General features: G+C 38.4%; 1 protein-coding gene across 1 annotated transcript in view; it reads right to left on the bottom strand.

Moving 5' to 3' along the window:
• The window catches only part of LOC129371592 (plexin-A1-like), a 260658-nt gene that overhangs the window by 189480 nt on the left and 47635 nt on the right, over nucleotides 1-23543 (bottom strand). Inside the window, exon 3 of the mRNA XM_055048267.1 lies at nucleotides 14390-14572. Within this exon, the coding sequence (XP_054904242.1) occupies nucleotides 14390-14572 (183 nt within the window). The remainder of the gene's footprint in view (nucleotides 1-14389; nucleotides 14573-23543) is intronic.

Genomic DNA, 23543 nt, shown 5'->3' with positions numbered 1-23543 from the left:
AAAGTATTATTTTTATTAGACTAGATACACCAGCGGTAGAGTGAAGACATCACTACAGTACTATTGATGTTTTCACACAAGATTCTTTGATTACAAATGTTACATTCAATTTAAATGTGTGCCCAGGGATACACAATTTTGCATTTTTTACAACTATTGAGCTTTTTTAATAGTGATAAGAATTGTGATTTATTTCTATAATGATTTCATGATGTTGATAATATTTTAAAAAAACAGAGTATTTTGAGCATTATTACTTTCACTTTTGTTTTTTCTTAAGAGAATCAACAAATATCTAAATATTTAAAGGTGATATTAAATCATCTTGTATTGTTATGGTCTGTAGTCCAGCTGCAGTATATACAAATATGGAATGACACAGTGCTATTTTTCAATACCTAAAAAAACAGATTGTTTGTAATGTGGCTTGATTTTATATCCAGTATTTTTTTTTTTAAGTTATGATCAAATTTGTCTCTTTAGAAAATATTAGGGCATATATCAATATTGTGGAAAATACATTGCTTTAGCCTTTTCACAAAGAGCAGCCATTACTGACACACACAGTGTGACTGCTCTCACACTGTGTGTGAGAGCAGTCACTGTAAGTACTGGAAAAACCATGTTCCATCATAGATAGAATTTTGAATCTCAAATGGATAAAGCACAGCACAATGTGCAGGTAAGTAACCAACCTGGGTGAAAAGATACAATTATTTGTGTTTGTTGCTGACAGCCTATGTTTTAAGCTTCTATGACGTCCAGAAAAGATAATCAGGAAAGCCCGTCATTTGTTTATGATACACAGCTGACTGAAAACTCACAGCAACAGGTGGGGAAGAAGGGTTTCACTCCACCTGACTAAGAAAACTGATTAGAAATCTCATTAAAGGACTTTAAGCTGCAGGAACAGCATGATAATAAACTTCTGTGGTTTGAATTCAAGAAAAACCACATCGTCACGACTTTATTATACAAACAGCTCTACTGGTTTCACTTGGACAAAGCCTACACGGCCGTATATCTTCATGAGTGTTTAATTTTGTCCATTAGGATCAGATAACAGTCGTTTACAAATATATTTTCAGACATCATTGGATTTTTCATTCTCCATCCTCCTCCACTTGTTCTTTCCATCTTTTTTTGTTCTCCTCCCATCAGTTTTCTCTGTCTCATCCCTCCCTTTTTATGCCCCTTTCTCTGTGCACTCTTCCTTTCTTCTATTGTCCCTCCATATGACTCCTAACATCAGGCAGCCTGCCAAGTCACTGTACACTTCAATTAGAGGGGAAACCTTCACACACACACACAGCAGCTGAGTGCTTTGTATGCTTCCCAGGGAAAACCAAAGGGCTGCAGAGACACACAGGCTGCATGGACGCGTGTGCGCGCGCGCGTGTGTGTGCGCTCCAAGTGCTGGCAGTTGGAGCGTGTCCTAGAGTGTGACTTTGATATCAGTCTTGGTAATCTAAGTCATTCTCTCTACAGTATACAGGTACAATAGAGGTAAGAACACACATATAGATTCACACACACTCTCTCTCACACACCAGATGGCTGAATAACATCAGGTCTTTGTCCTTCCCTTTTTATACTGCTATCAGCGTGGATATATTTCCTCTCCGGTTGCTCATCTGTTTGCCTATTTGTCCACCTAATACACATGTAAGCACCCAATTGAGAAACACATAATTATTTGCAAAATAATAAGAAAAAAATTTAACTCAACAGAGACCATGTGCTTGATCAGTTAATACAGTACGAGGAGAACTGCAAAAATGACGCAATAAATAGTGGGAGAAAATGAAGGAGAAGGAGAAAACTGTGATGATGATGAAACACTAAAGTGATGTTTGTATTGTTAACCCATCAAATTGTGATTTCATTTAGTCACCAAATAAATAAATAAAAATGGTACAACAGTTAGGCAATGCAACAAGACAACCAACATGTAAGCTGGAATTAGGGAGGTAGACTTTCTCTAAACCTCAACCCTTTGACCCTGTGGCAACATTTTCTCAAGTCACAAGACTTGAGAAAATGTTATGACTGATGCAGACTTGACTGCATCAGTCATTACAGTCTCTGTCATAATAATCCCTTGAAAAACACTTAAAAACTCTAACACTATGTACCATTTTTACAGTCACCATTAAGAAACCAGATATTAATCTTATTTATTCTTACTTGTGTCTTTTGAAATTTGTTATTTATGGATTCATAACTGAAATGGCTGGTTTATCCTCTGACTTTGCAAAATATAAAAAATATAGTCAGACCTAAATGTTTCAAAATACAGCAAATTAGGTTTGGTACTGTTAAGTAGCTAAAGTGAAATGTAAGGCAAAAGTTTAACAGGTTGACCTGAAACACTGAAAGAAATAGATCTAAAGAAAAACTGTAAAATTAATTCATTAAAACATTTACTTTTCTCCCCACTTTGGATCTTCTTGAGTGGCTTTCATATAAAGGGCAGCTGGGAGGTTCATTTCATGGCAAATTTGTTTAACAGTGTTGGAAATTTACACATCTAATTCACACCATGACGACAGCATATCATGGCCCTTAGAGATTCAACACAACAACAAGCTGTAAAATATATTCAATCCAAATACGGATTTGTTAAAAATAAAAATAAAAAAGCAGCACTGTCTTACAAAGAAAACTGAGAAAACATACAAATGTATGTGTCAGCTCAAGCTTTACCCAGTAGCTTGTTGAAGTCCAACCAAAGGGAGGAGGAGAAAAGTTTGGTTTTCTCTGCCCTTGTTGACTTCCTATAAACCTACATTAATAAAAGTTGAAAAATACAGACAACTAAGTCTATGTGAAACAGAGCGCCTGCAAAAAAGAACCAGTGTGTGGGCAAGAGAGGGGATGCATGGACTTAAGGGTCATTGTCCTTGATTGCAGAGGCCACTCAAGGCATTAGATGTTCGCCCTGCAATCACAATGCTCAGAAGTGCCCAAATCAAAAATCAGGCAGCTTCTTGAGAGTAGGCAATCAATATTATAAACATCATCAGGGACAATGCTCTCACTCACAGAGACATACATTGTCTCTCAGTGTCAACCTTCTTATGATCCATTTCATTACGTCTCCTTAACCTCAAAGCAGCTTTCAGGGTCTCTGTCTGCATCTCTCCGTCATTAGTATACGACAGCTGAGCCGCAAGACGACCTTGTGCCTGGCTGGTGAGCTGACATGAAGTTGGACAAAAACACATTAAGAGATATTAAGATTATAACAATGACTAGGGGAAGAAAGCACAAAGACTTTGAGTCAAATGATTCCCCTTTGTCTGGGTAAATAGAGATCAAAATGTATATATTTGCTAAAAGTATCATTAAATAAAGAAATGAATTCATTTTGATAAACTAGACCAATCACCAAATCTGGGTTTACTATGTGATTTGAAATATAGCCATTAGTCTAAATAGAAACTGGCAAGTAGAACATAAATCGTACAAACTGCTTACTACTGAAATGAAATAATGTCTAGCCAAGTATGTTAATCAGTAAGATCAATTGTTCATTTTTATTCTGTCACTACTTTAGTAAGAGTTTAAAAAAATCTAATTAATTAACTGGTACAAGATACCTAATACCTACCCCAGTTTTCTGAATTACCGATGAGTGGTTTAAGTTTTTATGTTCCAAATGCTTCACTAGAGCAGCTAAAATTCTAAATAGATGTAAATCACTGAACAAGTGATTCCTTAATTAGTTGACTAATTAAGGAAATTGTGGCTTTGTAGGACAACTACTAAAGCCTAGTTGACAAGTTGGAGATTCTGATACTACTAGCTCCATTACAACAGCTGAACTAATTGTTGAACTCATAAGAGGCAAAATACTAAGGAAAGTGGACCCTCAGGACAGCCAAAGGCAAAAATAAAGAAGACCTTAGATGTTAGCTTCTCCAGTAGCACCTGATGGTTTCCACTGTTCATATTAATACACATTAAGGTAAATTTGGGAATTGAATAATTAAAATAGGCTTTTCTAAGCGATTCCAGAAGTGATCTTGGGTATTCATGGATTTCAGCTATTTGCAAGCAGTTGCATTCTCTGATCCTCATGAATCCGTGTGTTTACTAGAGACTGACTAGTAGATCTACAATTCTTAGTAAATGATAACCTGATTGACTGGACCTGTCACCTAGCAGCAAAATAAATGCGTAGCTGTAGTTAAGTTAATGCTAAAACAGCTTGCTATACAGTTCCCTCTGTCCTCTTGGCCTCAGCTCTAATAACTGTCCCATGGATGGATGGATGGGTGGATGCTGCTTCCATCTAAACCAGAAATACCCCAAATAGTGTTTTATGGTGTCAGACGCAGTTGACACACAGCTTTTCCTCACACAAGACATCAGATAATATGCATCTTTGTCGTGGCAAGGCCCATTGAGTGTGAAGTGCGCCATGTGTGACTGATAAGACAACAGACGGACCCGTGTGTACGTATTAGTGTATGGGAGTGAGAGTGTGTATTAATGTCTGGACAGATGGGGCAGTCTAGAGGAACAGTTGATGAAGGCTTTACACTGCAGCTGCCCCTTTCTCTTCCTCTTTGTAGCAAACACACACTTGTACCCCAAAAGAAAAAAAAAATCTCTCCTGGCACTGTTTGTGTGCATGAGTGCAGAGGGGCTGTTTGTGCAGCAGCTGCCCTGGCATCAGGTGGGCCTCTCCGAGTCTACATGAAGAAAGCACAGCTGCTGTAGTATGTAAACGTACATTACTTCCTACACTAAACATGGCACACACTAATCATGGTGATCCCACATACCAACATCCTGCAGAGAGGGCGACATTCCCTATAATCTAAGAATTTATACCTCTAGGAGTGACAAACACACACCTCCACCTTACACTGAAAGAATCTGTCCCTTTAATCAGGTGTACACACATACATACATGCCCACGCAGGCTGCATTCTGTCATACATCTATGCCATATTAGCATAATGGAGACAAGCACACACGTATATTACACCCAAACATCACAATCTATCCCCAGCCATGTAATTAAAAGTGAAACGCACATAATTCAAGAGAGCAGACTTTGCTAAATGCTAAATTGAAGCGTCCTACACACATGTGGTGACTCGCATCTTTTGGTCGACACAAATCCAATGTGCTCAAGCGCAGCCCCGACATGCCAGTTGTTCTCCAGATGCCCGCCAAAGATGGGGGGACACATGTCCACCCATTGTCCCACCCCTGTATCTGTGCAAGACACATGGGATGTGGGGAGGGTAGCCAACTTGAAACGGGCCACTGGCACCTGACGCTGGTCGTCAGCGACAACAGCTGTCTGACCATGGAGCTGGCTGCTGCCGAGCTTCCGGATGATGTGTGTGTGCCTCTGTTTGTCTGGATCCGTGACCTCGCATAACCTGATCTTGGGACGCTGCAAGTCGGTGCTTAGGCTAAAGCAGACTGCTTGGGGTTAGAGGGCTTGGATTTCTTGGGTCGAGAAGCTAACTATGTATTTTTTATTTTTTTTCCTCAACCCTTCAGTGTTGGAGACTTTCCTCCACACAGTCGTGGCATTCATCCAGCAGCTACATGTGAATGACTTCATGATTAGAGAAGCTCTTCCTGGAAGCCAGTGTGGAGGATTAATATGATGGAAAATGGAAAAAAGGTCAGAAATCCAAACCAATCCAAGAAGGGATACACCCAGTTTGGCGGCTGAAGCTTTTATTATTTTGAGCCCTAATAGTGTTTATCCTCTACTTTTAGGAAAGCACATTAAAAAAGAAATCTACTCTGTTGATAATGAGTCATAGACTCCTACATTTTCATTCATATGGGTAAAATTTGTTCCTTTTTCTCCACATCACTTTGCCTGACAAAGGCGCTGCCAATGTCAAAGACTTCAAGGGTTTTGTGCGAATTAAAGCCATCTTTCAGCTGATGGGCTTAGCTGTGATCTTTCCGCTCGTCTCTTGACATACGCAAAGCTTTCCCACTTATCAAAGATTCATTAGCTCGCTAATATATCCATCTAGGTTTCCACGCACATCGCCCGTCCATTAATACTGAGCCGTGTTCGTCCAGAGGGACAGCCGAGATAATGCCCTGCTCAAGGACACGGGGGGTAATAATACACATGAAGTGATAGCCCACATGGGACTAGAACCCACGACCACAATGGCGCATTAGACACAGCTGCCTCTAATAAGTGACGAGGCCAGCTTTATACCACCTCAGAGGGCAGCTTGTTTCTGCATCAGACTCTTTTACGCCGTTACATCTTTGTTCTATGCATCTTCTTTTATGACATTTCTACTGCCAAGGAATTTTAATACAGGAAACTATCAATGTACATTGTAATGGATATACAAAGATAAAGTCCCTTGGTGCCTTATTTGTGATTTTATCCAGTGCACATTTCATTGCATATTTTTCTGCTAAAAGGATAATAAATCAGGTCACCACCATCATATTATAGAGTCACGTGGAATTTTTACACAAAATTCTGCCTCTTGCTTTACTCGCTTCAAATATCACAATCTAGTTTATTATCTGTCATCTTGAGGAATACATGTCTTCCCCTGGGTATTTAGAGAACATCTCTGACAGGCGAGTCTCATGATCACAACACAAAATAGACAAAAACAGTTTTTACATGTAATTTCAATAGGTATTGACAATTATTTTAGTGTTATGGTGAAAAGTGTAATGTAATAAGAACTTTAATTTATTGTAACATGAGAATTCCTGCTGATAATTGTTCCTTTAAATATGTTCCCCAGAACTTATTCATGAAAGCAGCAATAAATAGCAATAAATTAAAAAATTGGATTCAACACAATAGCTGTGTGCAGTTTAGCAATAAATTGCACACAGTTTATTGCTAAACTGTGAAAATAATCACTTTGTATGTTAGTGTTTGTGTTTATGGGAGCTTTGACTGCACACATGCAGCCCAAACAAACTCTACCAGGAATATGTGCTTTTCTAACGTCACTATTGTAGTTATGTCAACATATAACACAAAATATTGAGAAACATCCACAGATGTCAGTAATTGCACAAAAAGTTTTTAAGGTCAAGAGTTATTTACATATGTGAGGATACCTTAACAGATTCTTTACAATGCATTTTGTGAAACTTATTTTTCTAAAAGAAAAATCATAATTTTATGTCCTAGTTACCATATAGTAACGCCTTGTCTCAATCCATCATTAGTCCATTTCAAATTTGTTGTTTCACTTCGTAAGACGATAATGTTCCCTATCAAGATGGGGCGCAGTGAGAGTTTTCATATCACTTGACTGCTAATTAAAGAGGCGTGGCTTACAACTAGCATGGGAAGCAGAAATACCTAGCCACAATGCTACTTGGCATACTATTAGCTGGCATTTCCGAAGCAGCCAATCCAGTGGTGTCGTTTTGCTTCCTAAGCACTAATTGGATACACCCAAAGTGTGGTAATAAGGAACATTGATGACATTATCTTCTTCATTAGCGCTAAGATGGTTTCAACTATTTGTATTAATATATTGTATTTGAACTATTAACATAGACAGCTGTTACCATTTTTAGATTTATGTTCGCATTTTAGCAATTCACAGGTGACTGTGGAGCCTAAACACTGCAAATATCGAGAGTCTGCTATGTACCCTTATTATATATAGGTCCTTTTTCCTTTCATATTCTTTCCTGTACCAGTTTATCTCACTTGGTTTCACAAAAAAGCATAAAGTCACTTTTTTTAGCAGGTTGATGTGCCGTAATGCTCTAATGGATGGACAAGATTCAGAAACTCAGTTCAAGAGAGAAGGACAGTTTGCCACACACACCGACTCTCTCATAAATGAGGCGAGAAAGTCTCTAGGGAGGCAGATTTGTAGGCATCAAACCCAAGTAACTCAGGAGAGAGAGGGAGCTGAAGGTGACATATGAGTGTTGGGAAGCGGAGAGTCGTCGCAGACATGAAAACTGTAAGGCTCAAAGACAAGGAGAGCAGACGAGTAGTAGGGGAGAGAGCAGGCTAATAATTCACTCAAACACCAGCACTGCTCAAAGCAGTAATTTTACCTCTGTAGGATTTACACACTGGTCTGCACTCAAAAGGCTCTTATAGCAGCTTCAAACACATGCATTTATTGAGGCTATAACACAGCAGCTCTAAAACAGCCATTCCCTCACACTCATCGTATATATTCATGCACATCACAGCAGCTACAAACTGTAATTTCAGAAGCACTAATATCTGCTAATATCTTTTTGAGCAGGAGATGGAAAAATGTGCGAATATGAAAAGGAGCTTTTTGAGAAGCCTGCTGAGCATTATTGGAAACAAATTGGACATTATTTCAGTAAGTTCTAGCTAATGGGATGGGGATGGAATTAGAGTGTTCAGGTGTTGAGCTCATCTGCGCATTACGTGTTAACATCTGAGGGCAAGTGAAACAATATTTCACACTCATTTACGCATAAACAGGGAAACAGGCAGCAGCTCGACACAAAGATTATCAATCATTCCCCCCACCCGACAGACTGCTGGGTATTTTTCTGCTGTATAACCAGCGCAGGCAGCCGATGCGCAGCTTCAATCATCGTCTGCCAGTCTAAATGCTAGCGCTAATTAGCATTCACATGCTAAATTACCTCCCTTCCCATGTTCCCTGATTAGCCTTAATCATTCTGACAGCAAGTTTTACTGCTGCACTCGCAGAGCCCCATAGATCCACGGCCGTCTCAAACTCTAGGAAAGGATCCAGGGAAGTCTCATTCACTGGGATGTGAGGAGTCGATACAGACACTGCTTAGATTCCTCTCCGCCTCTGAACCTTCCCTGTTCTGATATATTAGCGTTAAACTTAGAAAATGTATTCCGAACCTTGGTCATAACATTGTTTCACCTCCATGACCTTTAATAATTGCTGTCATATAACACAATGATAAAGTTAGAAAGAAAATTTTAGGTTCTTCACTTTAGCCACTTTAGCACTATCTATCTATCTATCTATCTATCTATCTATCTATCTATCTATCTATCTATCTATCTATCTATCTATCTATCTATCTATCAATCTATCTATCTATCTATCTATCTATCTATCTATCTATCTATCTATCTATCTATCTATCTATCTATCTATCAATCTATCAATCTATCAATCTATCTATCTATAAGTAAATAGATAGATAGATATACATATATATGTATATAGATAGATAGACAGACAGACAGATAGATAGATAGACAGATAGATAGATTCTGTATTCCTCACATTGTGATCAGTTACAACCATTTCCTTAAGTGTGTATTGAAATATTATTAGCCTATTATTATCAGTGAACCTGGAGTAAATGCAGCGACAATGGATTGCATTAAGAGAATGCTTTAAGGACATAAAATACTTTACAGAATTAAGAACAGTAGATAAATAATTCTTCTGAAGTGTAAACTGTAAAGTCTTTCACTAAAATAAATACGAGTGCAGTGGGAACATAAACACACAGACACAAACTGGTGTAATGAACACCAGAGTTTAAAAGTCTAAAGGTCCATCGTCACTCAATACCCTCCCCGGCTCTAAAGTCTAACTACTATTCAGGGATTGGAGAGTCGTTAGTAAGGAATACGGAGTTGAAACAGGGAGGACATGATAACACACAGTGGAGCAATTCAGTGCTATCAAGCTAAAGCAAAGCAAAACATGTTGAGTCTGTTGCCAAAGAGTGAATTAGATCATCTTTAGGAGGGACAAGTGAACCTGTAGTCCCCTTCAACAGCTCATGGACAGCCTCCAGTCTAACCAGGCTCTCCTGTCTCTTTGTATGAAGCCAGTTAAGTGCCAGTGTTGTGTCAGTCAACCAGTTGGCACGGTTACCTCTGCAGCACTGTACTCCAATCAGTCCTGTCACTCAGCCTATCTTACAAGATAGAATGGAGAAGGAAAAGTAATTGGATTTACTGCTAGCAGGGAAATGATGAAATGACATGAAACCATACCTCTATTTCACCCACCACACACACACACACACACACACACCCACCACACACACACACACACACACACCCATGCCGACACGCAAACACACCTGTACACTGTCGAGAGTAAATCTTCCCTTTTTCCCCTCTTTCTTTCCATCTGCCCTGCTTATCCATTTTCTTTTGCTTCTAAAATCTGGAAACACTTCAGGCTGTTGAGTGTTTCTTTTCATCTCTCCTGATGCGGCGGGAGTACCTTGTTCTCCCAGGTAGACAAAAGATGAGTCGGAATGAGGGGAACAAAGGGATTTCCAGGTTTACACGTTGGATTTTTGGGACGTTTCTGGCAATCAGGTAAGAAGACGGTCTACAGTGAATTTTATACTGTCAAAAAGTCAGTTCCCCAATGTTCACCATGTCAGCTGACAAAGAACTACTGTGACCTCCTGAAGAAAAATTTCATTATGTGACTTTGAAGTACAAAGACATAATAACAGTGTACTCTGGATAGTTCTGGCAGACATTGTATGGAAATAAAGGAGAGGCTTCCATAATCAGAACCAACAGACAATAACCTTCTGTACATTGGTGAATGTTATACCCAAGAGCTCAAAGCAAATTACATATTACACACCCTGTGTCTCATACTATACATATTGCTACTTGAGGTCCAAAATACATGCTGTTTATGAGTTTTTCTTCACATTTCATTAGAGTCCAGACAATGCAATAACATATTTCTGCCTCCTTACAATTATTTTTCAACACTGCATATAAAACCATTATGAAAAAATTAAGGCTGAAACTATTAATCCAATTAATCTCAATTAATCTGATTAATCAGATTAACTGCTTTAGTTGACAAATCAACAACTAAGTAATTGATTAATCGTTAATTATAATACACAGACTAAAACAGACCATTTTGTTAAAAAAAAAATCACAGAGCAGTAATTAAGCAAAAAGTGTACAAAATATATTTACATTTTGCATTTAAGATTAAAAAGAAATTTTAGTAAATGGGTTTTAACAACAAATCCCCAACTCTAGCAGGTTAAGTTTCCCCTGGTTCAGATTTACTAAAAGATTGCTTTGTTGCATTATAGGCAATATAATGTTTATTGCGTTATTAAAAACACAATAGAGAATTATTTGTTTATCTGCGTCTTTTATTGTTTTCTGTATGAGGTATGTTATGCAGTCTGTCAGAGTTTTGTGACCACGATTTCAAGAAAAATATGTTCTCAGATTGCAATGTTGATATTTTGCTAAAAGAAATCGGCTTTCACTGTCCTGCTTTTGTTTCCGCAGGCAAGATGAATATGGAAAGTTCATCCGATGAGATGAGGAATTATGGACATTTTTTTTATTTTATTTTTTTCACATCCTGGCAAAACACTGTCAAATGGCTGAGAACTTCTAGATGGAAATTGCAACGCCGTCTGAGCTAACTGTCCTTCAGCATAACAAAATTTTATTACAGCCTATAATAACATGTTAACTAATAACATGTTATCTCAATCCAAACTTCTACAGAAAGAAAGCTTTAATGGAGATGTTACGCTGTATTCTGCTCCTACTGTATATGCCATGTGCTTAGTCAGTCATGACATTGGGATTAGTCATCCTGTGCAGATTTACAATATCTTCCAGCAGAGCTCTCACCCTACCACACACACACACACACACACACACGCACACACACACACTCACACACAGCCAGACAAAGAAACCTACACTTTTCCAATGGACTGCGTGGATTTAAGCTCGACATTAGTGATTATATATTCATAGATCAATCAATACAGAAAGTCTAGCAGGCGAGACGTGTCTGTGCAAGCAAACACACAGTTTGCAACAGTCCCATTGCAGGAATCCTAATGAGTATCAGAGTGTGTGTGCGTGTGTGTCGACATCAATACAATGCAGCTTTACATTTCATTAGGCCAGGAGCACAGTTTAACTTCTAATGAGTAGCAATAAAACTCCACCGCCTGCAACCATGCGCTTCAGCTTCATTTTATTCTTTCTAATCCCAGCTTCCTTCCATTTTTAGTGCCTCGCCCCCATCCACTACAAAACTTTGTTTTATCCAAAGCAAGTTGGAGGCATTTAATTCTTGTCCAATCAATTTCAGAAAAACTCATTTAAAGCGGAACTAATCATGGCAACAAGAAATGGAAGAGCTTAACAAAGTGCTTGTAGCTGAAACTGCTGTTGATTTATAGTAATTGCCATTTTGCCGTTCCACCAGCTCATACAGACAACTGCATTTCACTGCAGCATCTCATTGATTTGTTGCGAGCACACCGGCCGCCTCCACCTCACCGTTCACCTTCCTCCCTCTCCCGTCTCCCGGAGCGCAGGGAAGATGTGCCGGCAGAAGGGAAATGGGAATCCGATGGGCAGGATATATTCCAGGATCTGCTGACCTCGTCGCTCTCGACAGACACACAAATCATGTGTCTGCCCGCACGCGAGCCACAGACATGGTCCAGGGGTCAGCCGCAAGGACTGGCGGGCCAGGTTTCAGTCGACTTGGCAGAACCTGGGAGACAGGATGCTGCGCTAAGATGGCATGCATGTGTCTGTCTGAGCATTTTATTTTAGCCGACAAGAAAGGAGTCGACAACTGAAATGCTGAACTGCAAAAGGTTGTCGATAAGCTGCAGAGGAAATGTCATCTACAACTTCAGCAGATGCTACAACCGTGAAATAAATGTTTATTTTATTCCATTAGCAAAATCTCACACTGAAAAACTTTAATTTGAAATCAGTGAAAAGTTAGAAATATGCATTTTTTATGTGAATTATTATTATTGGTGATAATAATTTAACTTACATTTGTTCTCGGTTCACTTGTTTTTTATTTTCTTGTTTTTTTCAGTAAATCCTTGTTTCTATCAGTTAAGCTGATTCTGTGTCTGTTGAATCATTTTTTTTGTTGATTTGTCACATGATTCTAAATGGTTCCCCGACCTATGAAAAATGGCCCAGAGCATTACAGATTCTCCACTGTACTTGAAAGTCATGAGGTGTTTTCTTTATGTTTTCCTTCCCTTTCCACACAACCCCACTTCGGGTGTTTGCAAACAAAAAGCTAATCAAATAGGCTCATCAGACCAAAACCCACTGGTCCAGTTAGACTCACCATAAAATCTCTATGTTTATGATTGCTACACATTTAATGTTTACTATAGAGATCTTGTGACCTCCATCTCCTTATATTTTTAGACTGGCAATATTTTTTTTTCCACCAGTAAATTAGTTAAACATGATTATTTCGTAATGTGGGATTTTCCCAGAAAATAAAAATGTACCTTGAATTAATGGTTAGATTTTTCAAACTGTTTAAAGTTACTGCAATAACAAATGATATTATTTCAACAAAGTTATCTGCATGAATATGTGTTGTGAGCTGAATAAGAGCTACTTGAATATTAACTAATGATTTCTGCCAGAACAAGCACTAAAACCTTCCGGGGAGCATCATCAGAAACCTTTTCAAGGGTAAATACTGAAAAATGAATTTGCCTTTGTGATATTTAATTATTTTTTTAATGTATTTATTCAATTCCTTTTATTCTGTGCTGACAGTTTTATACTTTCTGAAGCATGTTACTGACAGAGACACTGATATGCTGTGTCCTGCTGAGGACAGAAAAAAAGAATTGGAAAAAAAACATAATGCGCCTCAGTCGGAGTTCAGATGAAGGAGCAGCTGATTGGCACACATGCAGTGCAGTCTACTCAACACTAGCACTCAAGGAAGCCCACACATATTGTAAAACCCACAGGGACTGCATGATCTGTGTGTCTGTGGAACATGAGAGAAAAATTACTGCTTGCCTGTGATTGAGAACAGCTCATTTCAGCAAGCAAACAAACAGGCTCAAAACAAGTTATGAGTTTCTCTCACCTGTGCTGCTCAAGAGACACATAAAAAAAGACATCTGCACCCACCTTATAGCCACTAAAAAAGAAAAAGACAAAACAAAAAAAAAAACCCTCACTGACGTTTGAAAATTCTGTGACTACAGCACTCAGAGATAAAACCCACACAGCTCCAGTATGTCTAGCAGCGTGAGTTCTACTCCACAAATCTCTCTCCCCACCCAAAAAGAGAGACACAAACACACACCGTCTCAACCTTGCTCTGCAGGAGAAAACTTCCATCTGAAGAGCTAGCTCCCTGTCGAGCTTTTGGCAAGTCTATATGCAATTGCAAAAATCTTTCAATGACAGAAAAAAGGGGATAAAAAGCCATTTTTGGAGGGAACAAACATAAAATACCATGAACACCACAAACCACAGCAACACGCATTTTGGTCACAAATCTCCATTGCTGTTCCTGGCATTGACTGGATATGTTCTACCTCTTTGGAGGATTCATCTTCTGACATGGAATCCCTTAAACTCCCGGTCACTTACCTTCTTTATGCGTCCACTGCGAGTTCCGGTAAATGCCACGGTGTTTCCTCTGTAGTCGTACGCCGCCACAGAGGTCATGCCGTCATCTTTGTCCACGTAAAGTGGAAATCCTTCGATGGCTTTTGTACCTCCGAGAGGCTGGTTGAAGTCCTGGCCGCAGAAGTTGTCGTCTATCTGCAGCGGCTGTTGTGTAAGGAGACACACAGGAAGACAGCAGTTAGAAAATGTGCAATAGGCTGCATGAAGTTTGTGCACATCTACTCCATCTCACTGCGAAATTTTATTCTATGAATAATAAAAGGCAATCAGCAGAAACAAACAACACAAGCATGAGTCTTTTAGTACTTAGTAAAGGGAAGTGTGGAAACCACAGAGTCGTATAACAAGAAGTTTAATGATTTTTAAGAAGTTAACAATCAAGCATAATTACGTCATTAAGCCTCAAGAGGATATAAAAAGTACATTGTGGTAATATTTATTTATTTTTATCTCAGGCTGCTTTGGAAACTTGAAGAGGCCAACCAGAATAAAGATGGAGGTCTGGCCTCTGGCCAGGAGGAAGGACAGGAAGTAAATTATAGGTCAAATTAGCATATCGTTATCAGAGTGTCCTGTACATGCTCATTACGATGCTGATGTGTCACACATGATTTATGCATAAATTGTATGCGTGTGTGTGCGTGTGTAACAGGCATGTCATTGACATCATGCATCATCCCTGCAGACCTGGAGGTTCCCCTGAAATCCCTGAAGGAGATAATCTGCAGCCTCTCGCCACCGATTTGTCAAGCATCTTTTGTGTTTTGCTGTTCTTTGAGTATGAATATCATTTTCTACAGTAGAATTAGTATTTTCACATGTTAACTTTCAAAGATCCTTGTGGTTCTATTGGTTGCTAAACTTAAACTACCTAAAAGGCAATGGAATGACACAGGGCTTTTTCATAACAGTTTATTCACAGTTTTTGTGTCATCAAGAGGGAGTCACATTTATTGTACATGCAAACTTGTTCCTTTAGTGTTTAACCCCTTCAGACCTGATGTTTTTCTAGTGGACGAAAAAAAATGTGCTCATCTGATTTGTACTCTCCTTAGGGTTACAAATAAAAGGGAAAAAAAGAGACATTTTTCCTATCTGATGTTTTAATACGTTTTTTTAATGTCCATTGTAATGACAGCTTGACTAAATGAGCATAGAATGTCTTGAAAACCTCTATACTTTTCCCATAGAGTTTCATGTAATATCTAATTTGATATGATCTCAACCTTTTAAACTGAATGTCTGCCTTTATGTTTATCAGTGTGCATTTCTGAATAGAGAATATAAAATATGTATATATAATAAAACTAGGACTGCTTTACTTCTCCATGTAATTTACAATCTAATTGCTGTTCTCACATGGCTTATTTCCTATATACAACCACTCAAGATCAGATAGATTAGTTATCAGATCTGCATGAAAACTGCAGACTGTCTTATGCCTTTTTATACATGCTACTTTCTTTGCACGGTAACACTGAATAATCAGCCGTTACTCAATAGTGAACAAAGATTTAATAAAACATCTACTCAAGTACAAAGTAACTGATTAGAACATCTAATTTAACATTTCACAATGATATCGTCAAAGCAAAAATATAAAATTATGTGAAAATTCTGGTATTTTAAAGACAAGTAAAATAAATAATAATTCAAATAAAGAACATAATTATGAAATAACGTATCTTAAGCAACAGAAATCTTATGAAAGTGATACTGTAGGTCTATTGCACACACTTTTGGTGAAAATGCCTTACCATTTCATTCAGTGAAGTTAAACACAATGGATAGAGTATCAAGACAGTTTACTCATGACAATAATTCATAATACCGTATTTTCCGGACTATAAGTCACTCTGGAATATAAGTCGCATCAGCCATAAAATACATAATAAAGCAGGAAAAGACATCTATAAGTCGCACCGGAGTATAAGTGGCATTTTTGAGGGAAATTTATTTCATAAAATCCAAAACCAAGAACAGACATGTCATGTTGAAAGGCAATTTAAAATAAAAATAGAATAGAAGCAACAACAGGCTGAATAGTTATATGGTATAGGCCTACTAACATTACATGACAACGAACTGACAACGTGCCTGGAATGCTAACATAACATATTAAGAGTTATTCAGATAACTGTAGCATAAATAACATGCTAACAAGTTTAACAAAACATCTGTGTCTCTCCAAATCACTAAACGTGACGAAATCTTCGTCCTCGGTGTCGCTTGTACAAAACTCCTAAGGTAGAATAACACAGGTCTCTTGCGGTTTAGTGTGAAAATAACATGTGATATGACATAATAATGTGTTAATAATTTCACACTTAAGTCGCACCCCCGGCCAAACTACGAAAAAAACTGACTTGTAGTCCGGAAACTACGGTAATATTACTCAAACAAAATAAAAATGTGTGAAATAAAAATATTAAGTAATTTTTTTTTTCCAAAATGTTATTGAACAAAATGAAATAGTTACTACTCAGGTCTGGCTAGTAATACTTCGCTTTGTCCTGGGAATTAATAAAGTATATTCATTCATTCATTGGTTTTCAGCATTACAACTGAAACATGGGACGTATTACTCTGAAAGTAGACACAAAGTACAACGAGTTGGGTGACTGTAACTGTAAAGTGTCATTTGTGTGTGACTCATATTTTGAAATAGGTCTGTTGGGTTTTTATGTTTCCAGTCCAATGGGCTGAAATACCTAAGGCTGAAGGCATTTATATGCTACAACAAGAGAAGCAACTTGTAAGTGACTAAAACAGCAAAAGAAAATTGCAAGATAGGCCTGTTTATACCACATAACAATGTGGTACTTTAAGCCTGAAACTTTAAAATGTGTAGTTTAAAAAAATTGTCCACCCCTTGGATTTCTGTTATAATTGAATCTGTCCTGAGCACATTTGTCACTTTGTGGTTTGGCTTATCCTCAGACAGGACAGGACCAGATGTACAACAAACAATCAGGTCTGCAGAGAGAATCCTCAGGACTGACCTCAGGTCAGAAAAAAAAAACTATCATGTCTGTGTCCAGCATATGGGTGGTTTAAAATATTAAACCACGCATCTGCAAAGTGTTTAAACCTTTGCCTTTAGATCATGAGAAGGAAACATAATTTTTTCCCAGACTGTCAAATTAATACCATGAATGTTTGAATTACAACTCATTTAATTTATCACGTTTTTTTTACCTAATTTGTTTGAAAGACTTAATGAGTCTTCCTAAATATAAGCACATAAGATTCAGAGAAACCAGCACACAACATAAATACTTTTACTACATGAGCTGACAATGCAAAAAAATAAAAGAAACATGAAAGAAAATCCCTTTAAAAGGTGAGTGATGTACATCTACACGTGTAAATTCTTTACATGCTCACAGAAACATGCGCCAAAGGAAAACACACACACACAAACATGACTGAAGCCGCCCACACTAAACAAATTAACATGCCAGCTTTCTCTTGTTCATTACAAGATGTATCGTCTCCATAGAGACTAATCAATCACCACACCCCTTCAAAACAGCAGAGCTGTCAGGGAAAGTGTGTGTTTGTGTGCGAGCAGGCGAAGCTGAGGAAAAAAAAGAGAAAGGGTTCAGAAAACGCCTGTGGCGGACGTTGTCTGCCTTCCACCAGACTTTCAAAGGCAGCCCGACACGCCGCAAAGTTTAACTTAGCTGAACAAAGACTCGAAGTGACAAAGTGAGTGAGACAAGGAGAAAGAGAGAAAGAGGGAGGGAGGGAGTAGCAACACACACTCACAACGAATCTGCCTTTTGTATGATTAACATAAACATGTTCTCAATTTGGGAACCGCTTGCCGAGTAATTTGAGAGGAGGAAAGGAGGACACGGAGAAAAACAAGAACACGGGAGGTGGCGCAGAGATGATGGAGGCAGATATGACAAGCTGGAGAGGAGGAAATTAGAAGGGGAAATCAAGTCAAGAGAGGGACAAAGACAGAGACCCGGCATGAAGAGAAGGAAAGAGGAAGAGGCTGCCAGGGATCGGTGATAGTGTGAAGTCCGACCTTTTTGAGGTTTCCCTTCACTTCCTCTGATAAGGACCATATCTTCACTCATTCATTTCAGTCATTTCCTCCATCCAGCCCACTTTCACCTCAACCCTGCTCTTATTTTCCCTCTATGCCTTGAAATATTTCTCTCACATCTTCCCTTTTTCCTTGAAGGCTCACAGGAAGTGGCTGGTGGGAAATCGTGTCTATCCCCAGAGGGAGTTGGACGGTACTTTTTTATTTCTGCCAAGAGCTCTTTCAGGCCATGTTTCCACCTTCTCTAAAGTCACAAGCATGATCGCAGATAATTCTCGATTTATAACTGCATCCTGCTTTGCAGGTCGTCCGACCAAACTGAGGAACAAGATACCCTCTCGGTCGAATCGTTGCCTGGTTTTATCACAAAACAACTTCCTTCCTTCCTTCGCCCAAAGGCACCACCACAATTCTGCTGCGGAAGAAATTAAACCAAAGAAATATTTTGTGACTGCAAACTGTTTAAGATAGCGATTTACAGCAGTGTGGTGAAGGCAGGTTTGATTTATGCAGCAGCGCTTCTACTTGTAAACCAATCTGCATTCCCGGGGTATACGGCCAACGAGCGGACACGCACCGGAGTGAGATCACTGTCTTTCCCAGTGCTGTTGTTGGCATGCTGAGGACGCTAATGGTTTGTTATGTTTAGCTTGACTTGCATCATTACCATAGAGTCAACAGCTCAGATTGAGGCACAGCAGAGCGTTCAGTCGACGTGTTTTCACTGCAGACAAATGTGGCCTCACACAGGCCCGACATCTGCTAGCTGTTGTTTGCCTTGTAGACATGTAATTCCGACAGTCTGCCTCTTTTATCATGCCTCCGCAGCTACTCCTTGATGGTGGGTTTTTTTCCCCTGCCACCGCTCTGTGATGGACTTACAGGACCTAAAAATGCTAACTAACCCCAACAGAAGCTTGTAATAAAAAGAAAAGAAACTGTTAAGGTTATGATCGAGAGATTTGGGCTTTTAGTTTTCCGCTGCCAATAGCAATATGTTAGACACATTCGGTACTCGGTCTGATACCATAAAACCGGACGTTTAATAAGCTGGTGGCCATTTGTCCTCCATTTGTCACAGTCCAGACACCCGACTGTAAAAATCAGATGTTCGTCATATCAGCGCTAGATTTTATTGCTTAAATAAATCATCCTCTAATCACCAGTTGCAAACTCAAATAAAAGCTATCAAGTTAATACAGATTTTGCTTTCATTTGTGCCTTTTAATTAGTTATATCTATATATATATGTATGTATGCATCAGTAGATATATTTCTTGATCTAATGGTTTCACTCTGCCTGGTGCAAAATCTGATATGATCTTCCAAAAGTATTCAGAATATTGAGTTCCTTTAAATTGAGGCTGTTTATAGTTGCTTTTCAAGCAAAATCCCTGGAACATCGAGCAGAGAATTTGATATGCATTGATTATTTTGATGATGCCACTCAACAAAATGTAATGTTTGTTACAGTTTTTTTTTTTTTTCAAATTTATGTCTGTATGCTCTGCTTTGACTTTTTATTTTTGTGTTTTTAAACAAAACACACTTTGACTGCCTTGTTGTTGAAATGTGCCAACTCAAATTTAAGACCTTTTAAACATACCGGACCTTTTTCATCATAAAGAAAATATAAGACCTGTATCTTGACAGAAACATACTGTATATATAAAAATGGCAGGAAATACAAAATTTGTTTACTTTAACATGGTTTATTATGTGTAGGGCTGTTGAATACCCGATGTCTGAATTACATATAGCCTTCAAAAGTATAGGTTATTAGTCCTTTATGACAAAATTTAAGACCTGTAATAAACATATTTAAGGTCAATTTATTTTTTTTTAGATTAAAGTTAAGACATTCCTTAAGCCTTAATTTTAGACACATGAATTTAAGACGTCTTATCACTTTGTAAGGATGCACAGACATCTTGATAACACATTTTTGTAATTATTTTGATTGAAAAAAATAATAAAAACCACACTAAAGCTTCCTTCAACACCACAACAGTTTGAATGCATGACTTTGCATTGGTCTATCGCATAAAACTCCAATATACACACTCAGGTTTGTGGCTGACAAAATGGGAGAAACGTTCAAAGGGTATGAATACCCTGCAAGGCACTGTGCTGTAGCCTTTTATTATGTAGTCTTTAAAGTCTTAGTGTAGTGTGTCCCTGATGCCCTACTGAACCCGTGGCCATGCTATTAATATTATTACTCCAGAACAATGTACATAACATTATGGGCTGTACACACACACACACACCTTTGCTCTATTTCCAGCGAGTTAGACAAGGACAGAGTCCCCAGTGTTGTCCCTACCAAAGACCTCGACTGTACACAGGAGCCGACTGGCCTAGGGCAGCACGCATGCTCTTCCACATAAAGACTACTGCCAAGCCGGGCTGGAAGACGGATGATGGGGTGATAAGGGAAAGAGTGGGGCAACTCAAACGAGGGGAAATGAAAGGACGCGGGCAGAGAAAAGGGACGAGTAGAGGGAAGATAGAGAGGGGAGACATAGTTGAGGGCTGCGGGGTCAACAACACTGTTGTAGCCACTAATGAGCCTCGAGCCAGAAAGAGCGAGAGAGGGCAAAAGAGAGCATGGATTGAGCTAGAGAACTACCCATTAACCAAAGAGGCTCAAGAGCCACGGTAGCCAAACTGTGGTTTTAAACTATGCAGCGCTGGAAAGGACATGCTGCCATTTTGACCGCCGCTAGCTGTGCAGCCATCAACCACTAAACCACAAAAAAAAAAGTTGTTATAAAATAGATCTGTTCCTTCTGTTTGCCATGTGTTTTCCCCTTTTTAATATCAGCTGTGATTGCAGACTTCAGTCGTTTCACTTTAATGTACATTGGTCAAAACTAAAGGGAAAAAATGGTTGAACAAAAGAGCTAAGTAAATAACTTGATTCACTTTAATTCATCTCAAGGCGAACAAAATTGCAATGTTTGTTACATTTTCACCTGCTACGGTTTGTTTTCATATTGCAGTGTCAAAACCAAACCTATTGGAGACCTGTTCCCCTCCTGGCCTGTGGAGGCGCTGCACTAAGAACTGATGCATACATCAGTTCTTGACTGATGTATGCATCAGTCAAGAACTGATGTTCATAGTCTTCATGAACAAAAACTGATGCATACATCAGTTCTTAGTGCATGAACATAGCATGAACATAGCATCAGATTTTAGCGGTTTAAGGATGTCTTTCTTGACAAGATTCCACATGCTAGAGCTAAATATGCATGTTTGTTATGGTTATATTTACCCATAATGCCCTGCACTATAGTTTGCTTCCTGTTTTTGCAGCAGTCTCCAGTCAACTTGACATTTACATATGCATTTGACCCGTGCCAATGGAAAGTAATTGCTAAGACTGGCAATTTATGATATTAAAGTTTCAGAAAATTCATGATTTACAAATTAAATTTGCAAACTTCTGTAATCTAGAAAAAATTATCCTGAACCACACTCCTGACACTTCCTGGTTTGGATAATAAGATTCAAAACAGAGGGTTTTATTGAATCAAATGTTGTATATCAGAGGTGAAAAATACTATAAATTCACAAATACTTATTATGCATTCAGAAGTGAAGTAATAGTCTTCATGAACAAAACTGGGGAAATAATTTTGGCTCATCATCTTCTAAAGAGTATTTTTTTGAATCCAGGGGACACACACAAAGTACAAAATGAAGAGACCCCAAAGGGATATTTAGATTAACCAGATTAAGTTTAGTTTGGCCTATTTCTACAGTTACAGGTCGACTGATTTTATTTGAAATACAAAGTGAAGTCTCAGAGGAAAGCAAGTCAGTAATTACATGAATATGTTAAACAGAACCGTGGCAATTATTTTCATTCCGTACAGAATATAATTTTTTTTTCTAAGAAGTTTTATAATAATGTTCAAATCCCATCCGCCGCATTAGGTAAAGAGCAGTTTTTGAAAATATAATGGGCATAAAACCAGATGCTCATCTTGTTCTGCACCAATCATCATTTTCCAGGTACTTTGACTGCAGTTCCTTTCAACTGACATTATACATACAACTAAAACCAGAAGTGCGTATATGTCAAATAAAAGAAAATGCATATTTGTTCTTACTGTTTCAAGCTAGGAACAAATATGTTTTAATTTAGTTAATTATGAAAATTATTTAGATTTGCAAAGAGCCATAATATTGAGTCAGAGAATCAGAGATTTATTAATGTATAAATACAAGACAGAAATGTACAAACATTTTTCAACATTTTATAGCATTGTCTTCGAACTGCATGATTTGGGTCAAATGTTTTCCTTCCACAAGCTTCTCACAGTCGATTGCTAAAATTCTGGCCTCTCATATCTCCTGACAGGAACCACTGTGGCTGTGTGCTGACCATTACTATCCTAATCTTTTTGTGATTCTTCTCAAGTCTATATAATTGATGTTCACACACATTCTCTCTCCAGTCTAAAGCTTTCTTCCACAAGGTAAAGTAACATAATAATGTTATAATTGAACTATTCTTCAAGACATGCATTTTGCATGTTAGACATTCATGCATGTTAGACATGAACTTGGGCAGGATCCTGGGTGGGAATGTAGGAAAGTGAGTGGGATGTGAGCGCTCGATGCTTCTATGATGTTATTTTCAATGTGCATCCCTGGGCGACCACTTTCTCTTAGATTTTTCTTGGTGTATTTGTTTGCCGCAGGTCACTTTGTCCAGTTGACGATGTATGCACTCGTCTGTATGTACCGTCTTCACTCATGGAGTGACTGTGTGATGATTTTGATTCCTTTTTTCTTTTGCTTGTTTCATAGTTGGTGACTACTATGTTTTTAGTTGTGCAAAGCTCTTTGAACTGCCTGAAATGTGTTACACACGTAAACTTTTAACTTTTGATTAACTGGCAGAGAACACTGATATTAACAAAACAGAGAGAAGAAGAGAGAATGCTCCTGTTTTAGAGAGTAACTGAGGTAAACATAGAATTGAGAGAAAGAGAGCGAGAGATGTCATCAACACTCTCTCCGGAGAGACAAACGCCTCAA

This window comes from Poeciliopsis prolifica, unplaced genomic scaffold, assembly GCF_027474105.1.
Source record: "Poeciliopsis prolifica strain line A6 unplaced genomic scaffold, Auburn_PproV2 SCAFFOLD027, whole genome shotgun sequence".
In the NCBI taxonomy this organism is placed as follows: Eukaryota; Metazoa; Chordata; class Actinopteri; order Cyprinodontiformes; family Poeciliidae; genus Poeciliopsis; species Poeciliopsis prolifica.
The sequence above is the reverse complement of the archived record's forward strand: the minus strand, read 5'-3'. Positions and strand labels throughout refer to the sequence as shown.